This window comes from Vespula pensylvanica, chromosome 14, assembly GCF_014466175.1.
Source record: "Vespula pensylvanica isolate Volc-1 chromosome 14, ASM1446617v1, whole genome shotgun sequence".
Taxonomy (NCBI): domain Eukaryota; kingdom Metazoa; phylum Arthropoda; class Insecta; order Hymenoptera; family Vespidae; genus Vespula; species Vespula pensylvanica.
Window position 1 is genome coordinate 1 of NC_057698.1, and position 14103 is coordinate 14103.

General features: G+C 33.4%; 3 protein-coding genes across 3 annotated transcripts; 1 reads left to right on the forward strand and 2 right to left on the reverse strand.

The window, feature by feature from the left end:
- Window positions 1-2388: 2388 nt before the first annotated feature.
- On the reverse strand, window positions 2389-4804 carry LOC122634135 (serine-threonine kinase receptor-associated protein). Its single transcript, XM_043822758.1, has 5 exons — window positions 4515-4804; window positions 3933-4231; window positions 3628-3857; window positions 3131-3267; window positions 2389-3050 (listed from the first exon to the last, which is right to left on the reverse strand). The coding sequence occupies exons 1-5, from the start codon at window positions 4627-4629 to the stop codon at window positions 2839-2841; spliced, it is 993 nt and encodes a 330-aa protein (XP_043678693.1). The 5' UTR covers window positions 4630-4804; the 3' UTR covers window positions 2389-2838.
- A 1367-nt stretch (window positions 4805-6171) lies between these two features.
- On the forward strand, window positions 6172-8586 carry LOC122634143 (serine/threonine-protein kinase STE20). Its single transcript, XM_043822779.1, has one exon. The coding sequence runs from the start codon at window positions 6469-6471 to the stop codon at window positions 8011-8013; it is 1545 nt and encodes a 514-aa protein (XP_043678714.1). The 5' UTR covers window positions 6172-6468; the 3' UTR covers window positions 8014-8586.
- Window positions 8587-10088: 1502 nt separating this feature from the next.
- Window positions 10089-14010, reverse strand: LOC122634150 (dihydrolipoyllysine-residue acetyltransferase component of pyruvate dehydrogenase complex, mitochondrial-like). Its single transcript, XM_043822800.1, has 12 exons — window positions 13841-14010; window positions 13358-13539; window positions 13080-13267; window positions 12776-12950; window positions 12542-12690; window positions 12289-12440; window positions 12073-12200; window positions 11789-11965; window positions 11528-11712; window positions 11345-11445; window positions 11092-11266; window positions 10089-11001 (listed from the first exon to the last, which is right to left on the reverse strand). Exons 1-11 carry the CDS (start codon window positions 13968-13970, stop codon window positions 11097-11099), a joined length of 1737 nt encoding a protein of 578 aa, XP_043678735.1. The 5' UTR covers window positions 13971-14010; the 3' UTR covers window positions 10089-11001; window positions 11092-11096.
- Window positions 14011-14103: the final 93 nt, after the last annotated feature.

A 14103-nucleotide genomic window follows, 5' to 3' on the forward strand; every position in this document is an offset into this window, starting at 1 on the left:
ATATCTATATATAATTGTTTTCTCTATCCGTTTGCCGTTCTTTTCCAGCACGTATAACTTTTGGAAGCCTAAAAAATGTGACATTCATTAGTAGTACATAAAATTAATTGCGTGTGTGTATAGGAGATAACCATATACGAAGTATACATAGATGTGTGTGTGTGTGTGTGTGTGTGTGTGTACGTGCGTGCGTGCGTGCGTGCGTGCGTGCGTGTGTATTCGAAAATCAAATGTAATACGAAATATGATATATGAAGTATAATTAATGGCAAATTATAAATTGATACATCGTTAAAAAGTGAAAGAAATACCCATACTGCCAATAATAAGACAAGATAATTCGAAATACAAAGCTTCCATAGATTTTATTTTTACAAATATTTTTTAAACCAAGTATTTTTAAACGAAATCACAACTAGCGAATATTCACGTGCGAAAATCGCGTTTTTGGCATTCGATTTGTATATAAAATAAACATGTACGTTAGATAAAATCTTCTAATTACCTGCAAATAACGAGGTTATGATACTTGCCACAAAATAATTCAAAATATCAGATTCAGCGAAAGAAAAAGGAGATTTGATGAACCGTCGTGCATTACGTCAATTGTGCAATGTAATTCTTCGAGGAAGATAGAAGCACGATATTATATTTGTTGAATCCTTTATCAATTTTTAAGATGTAGATTATCAATAAAAAGAAAAAAACTTTTATGATGAGAATTAATTTAAAAAATATTAAACGTGTTCTGTGCAATATATTTACGTTTTATAAAAATATAAATGATTAACTTTATACACTTAATTGTAATTATGTATTTAGTAAAAATTAAAGATGGAAATATAAATAATTTATGATATTTATGATCGTTTACTGCGCACATAAATTTCTAACGATGTTCAGTTGACGATAGAATTCGTATTCGCAAAGATGCTCGACGATGCCCAGACACGCTAAGTGATTGTTGAAACACTATAGGTGGCGCTAAAGTTGTAAATAATGGACCAAATGCCTAAGAACACTCTAGGTTTCGTATGAACCTATTAACGCGCAAAACTGTCCACTGCCGATTCACAAGTACGTATCTGTTTAGTAATTCACGCCCAAGGTGCCGATTTTTAACCAATCAAGATTTTCAAGAGTTGCAAATCGAAGGAACTATGTAGTACGGTAAAAATAATATTAATGTAACAACTCTACACGCATATATCTGTAAGTCCATCCGTTATTAATCGTAAAGGGAGGCTTTTAATAAGGAGAGGGGGGGGGGTGGAGGGAGGGAGGGAGGGAGAGGGAGAGAGAGAGAGAGAGTTATTTAGAATTAGTATTAGTATTAGTATTAGTATAAGTATATTATAGATACTGCTTTCCCTCATCAATTCGTAAAAACGAATTATCTATATTATATATATAATATATATAATATATAGTATTATATATATAATTTTTGAAAAGCAGTACAACTAAAAGCTATAGAGCATTATAAAATTTTATTGCAAATGTATATATCTATGCGTATATATGTATGCTGTACTGTTTGAATAATTTAAAAAGTACTGGCAAAAGCACATGTAAAAAAGAATATATATATACAATACAATATCTTTGTAGTAATATTGATAATTATATAATAAAATTGTTATATATCATATACATGCGTGCGTGCATGCGTGGGAATACTTTTTGTGCGAGTAAAAGATTTTACAAAATTAAGGAACTGATTTGACAACGTATTTGGTTGTTATCACGAAATATATCATTCGATTATTTGTACATACCCACATAAAAACATATCATTATTCCGATGAAACCCAAAAGATGGATTGTTGTGAAAGAAGCTGTGTCATACGACGAAGATATCATCGTAATTAAGTTTCAACTTTGAGTCCAATTTCATCTTCAACCGTGGTAGCTCAAGTGCAATATGATAAAATAATGCACCTATCTAATTTAATTTTTCGTCTAATGTTTTATAATGAAATGTTTATATGCTCGGTAATGTGTAGCAAAATCTACGAAAGTGTAGTATTGACTTAATTTTATGCAGAAATATTTTTTAATGTACTTTTAGTAAAATATGATTTAATAATTGCTTGAAATTTTCTAAAGTGCGATCATTGAAAACAATCAAACAATTAGATGAATACTCGTCGACTGAAACAATTTCTTCGCGATTATTGTATAATACATTATTACGGGTACTGTATTCACAATTTAAAAAAAAAAAAAAAATAGAAAAGAAAAGGAAAGAAATAATTAATTTCCTACATTGTAAAACTTATCAAAATAATGAATCTTTGTGTTGCCATTTTAACTCGTATCATGGTTTTCTATGTAGGTAATTATTGTGTTATATACAGATGGTTATTATGAAATAACAACGCATAATCGATTTATTTAATCCTCCTTTGTTTTCCGTATTACACCACTATCTAATTTTGTGACATTGCAATAATGACACTTGTACAACGTTAGTAAATGTCCTCTTTCTTTTCTCTCCTTCGGTTTTCTGTTATAATAAATATCAATGAATGTCCCGCGTCTCCATAAATTGATAAACTATAAAAGTTTGGTCCTTTTCTTTTCATTTAGTCTTTTTTGGAAGATCAGAAAATCCGAAGACTCGCTAAAATACGGAACCTCACCAGAAATGCATTATTTACAAAATATACTTTGATGGTAAATTACAGATGAAAAAAATTTTTGATACACTTTCCAGGATAAGAGATTCTTTTTTTTTTTTCTTTTTTTTTTTCTTCTTGATTTTTTCCTTAACATTTTGCCTTTGTTCTCGTTTCGCAAGGTCGTCATCGTAGGTTCTATAATAGAAAGGTGCATTTAGCTGGCAGGAACTTCTTGTTTGTTATTAAGAACAGTAGAGTTTTCTTGAATAGTCGGTGCTTGCTCAACGCAACGCCACAATCCATAAGTTTTGCCGACTGTTGTTTGCCACAATCTCAAAGTTCCATCTTCCGAACCACTGGCATAAAGTTCTCCGTCCGGCGAAAATCGTACGCAGTGTACCGGTCCAAAATGTCCTTTGAATGATTCTGTGCGATAAAAAATGTACATGAATTTAACAAAATTTAATGAGAAAAGCTACAGTGTTAATTTTACAATAAATACATACCTATTTCTGCACCCGTGCTGTAATCGAATTTATACATTTTTAAATCTTCACCGCCGCATACAAAAATGCTACAGTCAGGATGTAAGCTGGCACTGTTTGCTTGGGTAGGCACTGTGAAGTCACGTATTTTAGTTAATCTAAAAAAGAGAAGATAATGGCATATTAGTGAAGTATTGTTGCAAAGCACTCGTTTTCAAATTGAATGTTTTAGGAAGACAAAATGAAAAACAAAAAAGAAAAAAGTAGGCTGCCATACACATGAAGAAACGCGATATTTAATTTATATGCAGGAAATACTTTCTATCAGGCCAAGGTGAACCGACGCATTAGTAATGAATTTACAAATACATGACAAGGAAATTAATTGAACTTAGAGTCATGCGCATGTAAACCATTGGTAAAATATAGTAGACGATCGCATAAACCTTGAAACACGTACCAAAAATACACGATAGAAATGTTTTTTATCACAAACTAATTAAGTAAGATAAACATACTCTTTACTGTCCCAAAAAGTAACAATGTTGGAATGAGTCGTCGTGATGATATTGCCATCCTTAGATACTTCCATAGAATTTGGGATAGCAGGGAAGTCTAACCTCTTTGTTTCTTGACCACTGTTTCTATCCCAAACTCTTAATGTTTTATCATCGGCGCAAGAAACCAATGCAGTATTGTCCTTGAAGAAAGTAACGTGCCTAATTCCACTAGTATGACCTGAGAAAATCTAGAAGAAAATAATGTTGCGTCATTTGCAGCTATATAATTTCATTTTAAGATAGAGCATAGGACCCCTTCCTACCTGTGGAGCCGCTTCAGGCTGATTGAGATCATAGATACGCACCAGCTTCTCGTTAGAGCCAGTGCATAAGTAATTTGAATCGGAGCTAAAATTGACCGATTTGACTATATGATTGTGTTGAAAAGAATAAACCTCCTCCCCTTTAATGGCATCCCAAACTTTTGCATTGAAGTCTGCGGCACCGGTTGCCGCTCTTGTAGCCTGTGGGTTTAAAGCAACACCCCATACTGCTCCTTTGTGCCCTTCAAATGTTCCGATCCAATCTCCTGTGTCGCCCTGTCGTAACATTGGCTTACCATCTGAAGCAATTCAAACATAATCGGGTAATCATGGTTATAAGAAAGGAAATAAAAGAAAAACATAAAATCTCTAAACGAAGAGAAATGTAAGAAGTCTTAATTGGATCGAGATCCGGCGTAAAACATTCAGATGTCGTCCGGCGTAACCATGGTACTCTACGCACGGAACTGGGCCAAGGTGATCGAGACGATTGTGATTGTAAAAAGCGAAAAAAAGAGTAAAGAATTTGATGACTGTTATCAAAATGAATCGTCCAAATAGAACGCTTCGATTCGAAATTACCTTTGCACGCTGAAATGAGATAATATCCAGATTCCGTGACATCGGAGAAGGCAAGATGTACGACGGGCCTCGTATGTCCGCTGCACGTTAGCGGTGTCTGTCTCAGATTCGCCATTATTTATTTCGTTGAGGTGACAGATTTGTATAGACAATTTGTTTGGACGGTCCTCAATACGATCGATTAATCTTCACGTAAAAAGAAAAGGCCGTAAAGACAAAAAATATCTCCTTTTTTTTAACAATGAACAATTCTCGAACTACCATAGACACGCACATACATACATACACACAAGTCTCGCACACGCATACACACGACATACGCGCGCGTTAAACACGCAGCACCCACGCAAGCGCACACTCACGCGCAGACGAAAAGCTTTGCACCCTGTGACACTGACGTCTACGTCCAAGTCTCCTCTCATATACGTCTTCTCATACGTCCCGAAACGTACTCGAATCCACGCAGCGTTGCGACTGCTTACAACTGCTTACAAAATGACACTACTACGAATATAATCAGCCATTTTTGTCCGCAGGTGTACGGCCACGGCCAAGTTCACACAGGAAGAAATGTTGTTGCTAAAACCAATATGGCGGCCTCGAAGCGTGCTCGTTTCAAGGATGAATAACGAGTTATCAATTTCCTTTCGAGCGTTTCTTCACGACGAGAGTAAACGAAGTTTTCTTTTTGTAAAAAGAAAATCAACGATAATAATAACGTTTAATTGCTCGCTTTAATAATTAAAAAATAAAAAAGAGCACTCGATCTCCTTATCGCATGGTACATTACTTGCTATTAGATTACTTTTTATTTTTTCTTTTCCTTCGAAAAACGTGTATACCGTCGTCCTTGTCACACTTGTTATTTCTTCCGCCTTTCGGACGCGTACGTCTGAGATTCTGTAACTTATTTTAAAATCGCGACCATGATTTCAAAGGCAACCTTTCCTCCTTCGGATACATGTGTATTCGTGAAAGACAGTTAACAGAGGATCGAGTAATTTTATCGTGTTTTTTGCAACTGTAAGAAAGGTCACGAAAGATTAAAGTAACGATATCAAATACTTCGTACTACATGTAATTATGAATATTGTATCTACATGCATATGCACATACATATGCACGTTGTATCGACACAACTGCTTTAGTTAATCTTTCGAGAATATCGTGTTAGTAATATCATTTGGCGCGGTATAAAGTGCCGTTTGACGAAGTTCTTTTGGATTTTCATCCGATTATGAAACGCGTTTCTCGATAATCGTAGCTCTATCGTCTCTCTTACAGCGAGGTACGAAGCACGAAGAAAAAATCGTTATCGTACGGAAATGGAACGACGATAACGCAATGCCGATTTCTACCATGTCCAAAAGTTCCGAAGAATTTTATCCGACAAATTGTCTCAACGGGAACATCAACAATTTCGAAAGTATAATTAATCGAACATTTTTTATTATCACACTTTTCGATATTTCTTTCGTCGAATCAAATGTTTCTAGAGGCTGTCATCGGTAAAAGTTTGAAAAAAAAAAAAAAAACAAAAAAGAAAAAGGGGGAAAAAAACGAAATCTTATGCGTAAATGCTAATAAGGAAGGAGTTGGTCATAAGTAAAAAATTTTAATTTAATTTAATTCAATTAATTTAATCTAATTAAATTTAATTTTGGATCTCATCGAATATAACTAGGTAAATAACCTAGGGTAACCACACGTTCGTTCGGTGGTAACATTGATCGCAGAAAAATTCGGGTGGAGCGAATCAAGTAGAAGAAAGACAAGTTGATACGAGTGAAGATATCGGGTAAAGAAGTGACGTTACTTGTGAAAGATACAATGATAATCTGGATCGAAAGGATTATCGCCCTTTAGTATTAGCTTACCGATCCCTTAATACGATTGACAATACTTTGAGAAAATAAGGGAAAAACTCTGAAAGAGCGCGGAATTTCCCGCGAAAATGAGCCTAAACATAACCAAGTTTTTTTCAAAAAAGAGAAGTTGCAATGTGGAAACAGTTGCGGAAATAGGCTTGCCTACGAACGTCTCCCATCAATTTCACGTTAGTAAAAATGCTGAAACTGGTCAGTTGGAGGGCCTACCGCTTCCTTGGATACGATTTCTCAACACGCAAATATCGAAGTCTGAACAAGACGAACATCCTGCGGCAGCACTTCAAGCGATCAAGTTTTACAACTACTCCATTAAGCGTAAACCACAGGAGAAAGTGTTTAAAGCACTTGTCACCGAGAATCTTATAGAGGAAGAATCGGAAGAAATCGATAAGATCTTGAGTAAGAAATATCAGTCGGGGGACTCGGATAGTTCCAATTCTGCTAGCTCTACCGATAGTCAAGTACGACCTTTGCCTGAACTTCCACCTAAAGTCAATAAAGTGCCAAAGCCAGCATCAAAAAATATCATAGATAGAAACGATAGGATTGAAAAGACGTTGACAGAAATTCTTGAAGATCTTAAAGTTTACAATATTGAGGATGATAGTTTACTTCAAGAAGAAATAGAGAAGGAGGAGGAAGAACAAGATTATAAAATAAAAGCGGAAGAAAGTCCTGTGTTACGTAGAAAAACAGATTATAATTGTGTGAAACTCAGTGACCAAGAGATATTCGACGAACTTAGATCTATTTGTCAAAAAGATAATCCTACTCTTAAATTTGACAGAAGTAAGGAAGTCGGTGCTGGTGCTTCCGGTACCGTATTCGTAGCAATGGATCTTGAAAGTAATCAGAAAGTAGCTATAAAGGATATTGACTTATCTAAGCAACCAAAAAAAGAACTGATATTAACTGAAATCAAAGTTCTTAAAGAATTTCAACATCCTAATTTAGTTAATTTCTTAGATGCATATCTTCTAGATTATCATTTATGGGTAGTCATGGAATTATTAGAAGGGGGACCTCTTACGGACGTTGTTACCGAGACTGTTATGAAGGAGGCACAAATAGCCGCCGTTTGTAGAGAGGTTTTGAAAGCAATAAGTTTTCTACATAAGAGGGGTATCATACATCGAGATATAAAGTCAGATAATGTGCTTCTGGGCATGAATGGAGCTGTGAAAGTAACAGATTTTGGTTTTTGTGCCAATATTAATGGTGATGAAAAGAGACAAACTATGGTGGGTTCTCCTTATTGGATGGCACCAGAAGTAGTGACAAGAAAACAGTATGGAAAGAAAGTCGACATTTGGTCTCTTGGCATAATGGCTATAGAGATGATCGAAGGTGAGCCACCTTATATGAAAGAAACGGCACTAAGAGCATTATACTTAATTGCTGCTATTGGGAAACCTTCCATTCCAAGATGGGAATCGCTTAGTCCTACATTTCAGAACTTTTTAGAAAGGTGCCTTGCTGTGGAAGTGGATGAAAGAGCAACCGCAGATGAGTTGCTTTCTCATCCATTCTTAGATAATTGTGCAGAATTAACTACATTAACGCCATTGATACAAGCTGCGCAAAGAATTCTCCATAAAGTGTATAATTGAATAATTGGACCACAACTAATATTTTTATAATTTCGAGTTAAGCACAATGTTGCTTCTAATTATTTTAACAAATGATTTTCATAGGCACTAGAATATAAAAAATTTTTTTTCTTAATGGGAACATTAAAAAATTATTAATGCAAAAATTGTTTACCATTGACAGTCTTATATATATATATATATATATATATATATATATATATATATATCGTTTTAAATCTGGCTTTATAGAAAAAATGATAATACGAAAAACAGTATTATGGATGTCAATAAAATCCAGCATTTGGATTTAAGAGTGATGAAATGTGGAATGCAATAGGAGTACATGAATTTTAATAACAAATATTTTATACTTTATAATGTTTATAATGTATTATTGTCTTTTCTTTTGAAAAATGTTATTTACAAACATGAGACTATGAAGTTTCTTTTATGTGCAATATACACATGTGCATATACATATATGGTGTGGCGACATAGTATTTTATCAATTATAATGTATTCTTTAATTTAGATATAAATATATTACATACATAACCTGCCATTTAAAGAAAAGAGAGAAAAAAGGAAAGAAAAAATAAAAAATAAATAAATAAATAAAAAAAGAAGATAAAAATATAAATAAAAAAAAAAAGAAAAAGAAAAAAAAAACACTTAAAATTGTGCTTATGTGTATATTAATATAATGTCATTTCGAATATTGATTATATTTAACACTACATTTTACATATTCAAATATATTTGAATTTATATTTTATGTTATAAGCCGTTATTTTTTAATATATCAAAGGCACAGATAACATATATTATTTCATATCATAAAGAATTATTGTACTTATGTTAAGAATACTTCCACAATAGTGAAACATGCACATATAAAGATGAGTGTTATTTTTTTTTTGTGTTTTTTTTTGTTAATATTTGCTTTGCACATTTTTCAATTACAAAATACAAAGTGCAATTATTTTTATCCTCTAGCATATAACGTTTGAAGATACAGGAGGAGCATTTCGATTAAAAGGAAATACATTACATTCTACGAATAATTGAAATGCAGTTTAACATTGCAATTATATGGATGTATTATTAACTGAGTATTAAATAGTACAATTAAATAGTACTGCTTAACATGGGTGTACTTTTGAAAAGTTATACACAAGCATATATTACTAGTTTTATAGAATTTTTTCATACTCGATAATACGCTCGTTTTTTGGAAAAATATTTTTATCCACGGCGAGTATAATATCGCTCAACCAAATATATCCTATTCTTATAAGTTTTATAATATAATTGTGTACATATAAGTAACGCATATCGATAATATTTATAAGGATATATCAATTTTATAATAAAATTATACTAATGATCGGTCTAATCAATATCTAATGATCAGAGATAGAAATTTAAGTATTAAACTTCAATAAAAATCACGACTGTGATAAATAAATTGTTGAATTTATTTCCATGCTATTATTCATTGATCTTTCTCTCTGTAGAGAAGGAGGAATTTATATTCTAACATAATTATATTAATGCTGCCGGATATGAAGGACCAAATGGTTTACCTACAACCGTTCCCTGGTTGTTTATCTTTCGTATTTTATATTTAGAATTATTTGTACTTTAGGAAGTTTAAGAAAATTGCAAACTTTTGAGTTTGTGCCTTAATGAATAGATGCGTCATTACAGAATTTTATTAATGTTTATGCGTTTTAATCAAATAAATATCATAAGATTGTCCATTTTTCATTGAAACTATAATTATAGAATTTTTCAGTAATCATGCTTTGTCCTATCCTCCATTTCCATCCGGTGTTAATTGTTAAGAATTGTTTGAGGTCGTTCTATACCTTTCGTTCGTAGCATGTATAATTTCAGTGATAGTTGTGAACAAAATCTGAATTACAAGTGCAATAAGGAAACATCGTTCCCATTATGCGTCTACTGCATCGACGCATATATATTGTATAAACTTGTATAGGTGATATCGATCACGTGCGTAAACTAATTAATGTGACAGATATTTTTGTATATAGTTTACTATAAAAATAGTAATACATCTAAGAAAAGAAATATTAAACAATAAATATTTTATTTACAATATAAGACAATGGTTTCGTGTTAACATTATGCCAATGATATTTGTTAAATATAAATTATAATTTAAGTCCACGCATATGCATAAATTTTACATACTTCTCCTTGTTTTATAAAAGAGAAGGGTAAAACACTTGTAATACCGTTAAAACCTATTTATATGATATTCTTATTGCATGTTAACACCATTATCTATACTTTAATTATTTCAAACATACAACGGTATTACATATATTTCTTATCAACGGGGTGTGATATTGCGCGCGCGCTTTTGTGTGATGTATGCATGTATGTACGTATGTACGTACATACACACAGAGAGCATAAAAAGCAATTTATTATATGAAACACAATTACTTATATACAAAACTGCATATAGTAAATCCATTAAATATCATTATGTTTGTCAGTTTTCTCATTTTGAGCAGATTTGGAAAAGAAACAATGAAATTATAAATGCCGAGTTACAATGATTACCGCACACACACCGCAATTTTTTAAATATATAAAACTTAATGTCAATCTCTTGAAATCTTGTGTTTTTTGATCTTCTATATGAAGTTTTCTACAATTATTTGAAACTAAAAGTTTTCATTTAATGTATCATTGTACTTTACTTGGCAGTAAATACGACTATCATTAAAGTTCTTCTTTGATGATAATATCACAAGGTTTAAAACCTTTTGGTGACTAGCAGGTGATAAGATCGAAACGATAGACTATGTAAAATTATATTTTCTCGAATATAGCTCAGATATGACACCACGGCATCAACTTGTATCAACGATCACTTATTCACACTCGAATTTTACTGAAAGTTACTACAAATTTATGCAACACGTTTGTAAATCTTATCATCGTCCTCCTTTCCTTACTATATGTACATTGCTAAGGAAAAAAAAGAGAGAAAAAAAAAAAATTATATGTAAACGTTTGATGATATATATCAAGTGACAATTAAATGAAGATAACTATTACCGTGTTCAATCGTTCATATGTCTTAATGCTTGGATTTTTCCAATAGCAAGAAAAGCTGGATCCTCCAACATAGCTCTCAGTACTGCTAAAAAGTCAGCTGCATCATCCTCAGCAATGGCACGTCTATCATATGATAACGTTGTCATCATCTTGGTGATAGCTTCCAAAGAATCACCTAAAAGAACATATAACGTTATCATTATCGTTACATGTCGTTAACTTAATTTTCTTTTTTGTTCTTTTATAAAGTTACTCAGTTCCGGGCGTCCTGTTCCAACAGCAAGGATGGCAGTTTGCGGAGGATTTATAATGGCGGAAAATTCTTTAATACCAAACATTCCCAAATTGGATATTCTAGAAAGAGCAAATTTCCAAATAAATTTACGTTTACATTAGGATATCTTTCGTTATAAATTCATCTTTTCTTTATTCTTACGTAAAGGATCCTCCTTGAAATTCATGTGGCTTCAAAGTTCCAGCTTTTGCCTTTCCAGCTAATTCTTTGATGGTCGTAGAAATGTTTACTAAACTTTTAGACGGCGCATCAAATACGATCGGCGTGATAAGACCCGTAGGAGACGCAACTGCTATAGAAATATCTACGTTTGGAGAACGCACGATCTAAAAGCAAATTGCGCATTTTTATAAATGTTTATTATTATCTTCTATTGTGCAGGATTATTGAGTGTACGCTTACTTTATCCTTCGTATATAAGGTGTTGATTCCGGGACATTCGACAAGCGCATGAGCCACAGCTTTCGTGATAAAGTCATTGACCGATACATTTATACCATCCTGCTTTAATTGATTTCGGATCTCGAGCAGTTTGTTGATCTTGATGTCAATGGTCGAGTAAGAATGAGGTATATTCGACTGTAAAGAGAGACTTATTTTTTAGCACATGAAAGATTTATTTGATACACAAAAAAAAAAAAAAAAAAGAACAAGATGTATATAAAATATGCTCGAGCGAAAAATACTTTAGACTCTCCAAGACGTTTCGCGATAACACTTCGAATATTCGATACGGGTATATCTTCGTAAGCTGATGGACGACCCGGTACCGTAGGAGGTGACTTTTTAACTTCTTCGACCTTTGGTGGGGCAGCTACGAGGTATAAATAAAAAGTAGAGTTGGTAAATACATTTCGCTTCCTTAAAGAAGGATGACAAGTGCAGCTTAAAAAAATATTCACCAGCTTTAAGTTGAACCTTTTTTATATTATTTGCTTGTATGTATGTTAGCACGTCACTTTTAAGAATTCGATTAGGACGACCGGTGCCCTTGATAGAATTAGGATCTAAACCATATTCCTCTAGCAACAGCTTGACTGCTAATCCGTATACCCTATATACAAATAATGAACATACGTACGTGTATAGATACGTATCAAACCAAAGTAATATGTACTTTCTACACTTGAAAATATATTAAATGGTAATACATACTGTCCCTTTTCGTCGGGCTTTGCAACTGCAGGGGCAACGCTTGGAGTAACCTTAAGCACTTGTGGTATGACAGCTTGTTTCCAATCCATTCCCTTCTCGACTGTAACAGCAATTAATTGACCCACGTCCACTTGACTACCTTCGGGTGCCTATTATAAAAAATTAAGTACGTAAACGGAGAAAAGACATTACGCTATAAATAAGAACAGCACTTTCTTTTCTAGGTTTACTTACCAAAATCTTTGCGAGTACAACCTCATCTTCCATTTCAAAAGTCATTACCGCTTTGTCAGTTTGTATCTCGGCTATCGCATCTCCCGGTTGTATTTCATCGCCTTCCTTTTTTAACCACTTTACAATTGTACCTGTTGACATGGTTGGAGAAAGCGCAGGCATGGGAACATTTTGCCTGAAAGAGACATACTTTGCAATACGTTTCGTGGCTCTTCAAAAATCGTACCTTTCTTCTTTTCTTCTCTCATGAATATACCTTAATTATACCTATTTGAAATTATATTTCATCTTGGTTTTTACTTACTGTCCTGGTGGGGGTGGCGCAGTCGGTTGACTTAACGACGGAGCAGGAGCAGAAGGTGTCGGAGATTTAGCAGGAGCCGCAGGAGCCGCAGGAGCATCAGGCATTTCTACAGATTTCCAATCCTCGCCCTCTTCTACGGTAAGAGCGATCAATGTTCCTATTTTAATATCTTTGGTTCCTTCGGGCACCTAATACATACATAAAGAATGTATGGAAAAAAATTTCTTTAAAAAGCCTACGTAAAATACGGATATCGAAAGATAAATCAATGTTCTTACAAGAATTTTTGCAAGGATTAATTCGTCTTCTACCTCCATAGCCATCACCGCCTTATCGGTTTGAATATCGGCAATTGCATCTCCAGGACTAATTTTGTCACCTTCCTTCTTTAACCATTTAACGATTGTGCCAGTTTCCATGGTTGGCGATAACGACGGCATCAATAATTCCTTGCCCTTTGCTACAAGTATAAGAACAGTTAAATTAAATAATTAAAAATAAACTTTTAAATATATTCTTGACAGTTCCGATTGGATTGCATAATCATAACTACGTAATGATAATATCACTCTTGGGGGTATAAAAATGTATTTAGCCAAATTTTTTAAGAAAAACATATGCATCTAACAAACTCGAATTCTCGTCCAATGCGCACAACGTTTTCCTTGATATGAGAATTAATTTACTAAAAATTTGTTTGAAAATCTTAACCTCATGGTAATACTTAATATAAATAGGATATTTCTCTATAAATAGCATACCATCCAATATCCAGTTTGTATGGAAACATAATCGTTGATACTTTAAGGGTACTAAAATTCGCGATTTCACTCGATTATTATATTTAAATGCAAACAGTCCAAGTCTCGATCTCGCCATCATGTGCGCCATTTTTGTTATCAGGCAGTGGCGAGTCGAAGTAACTTGAAGTGAGCGAGATCAGAATTTATTCTCCATAATATAATATGACGCGTTTAACCTCTAGCTTGTTCTCTTCGAGGTCATGTACATTATGCAATTTAAA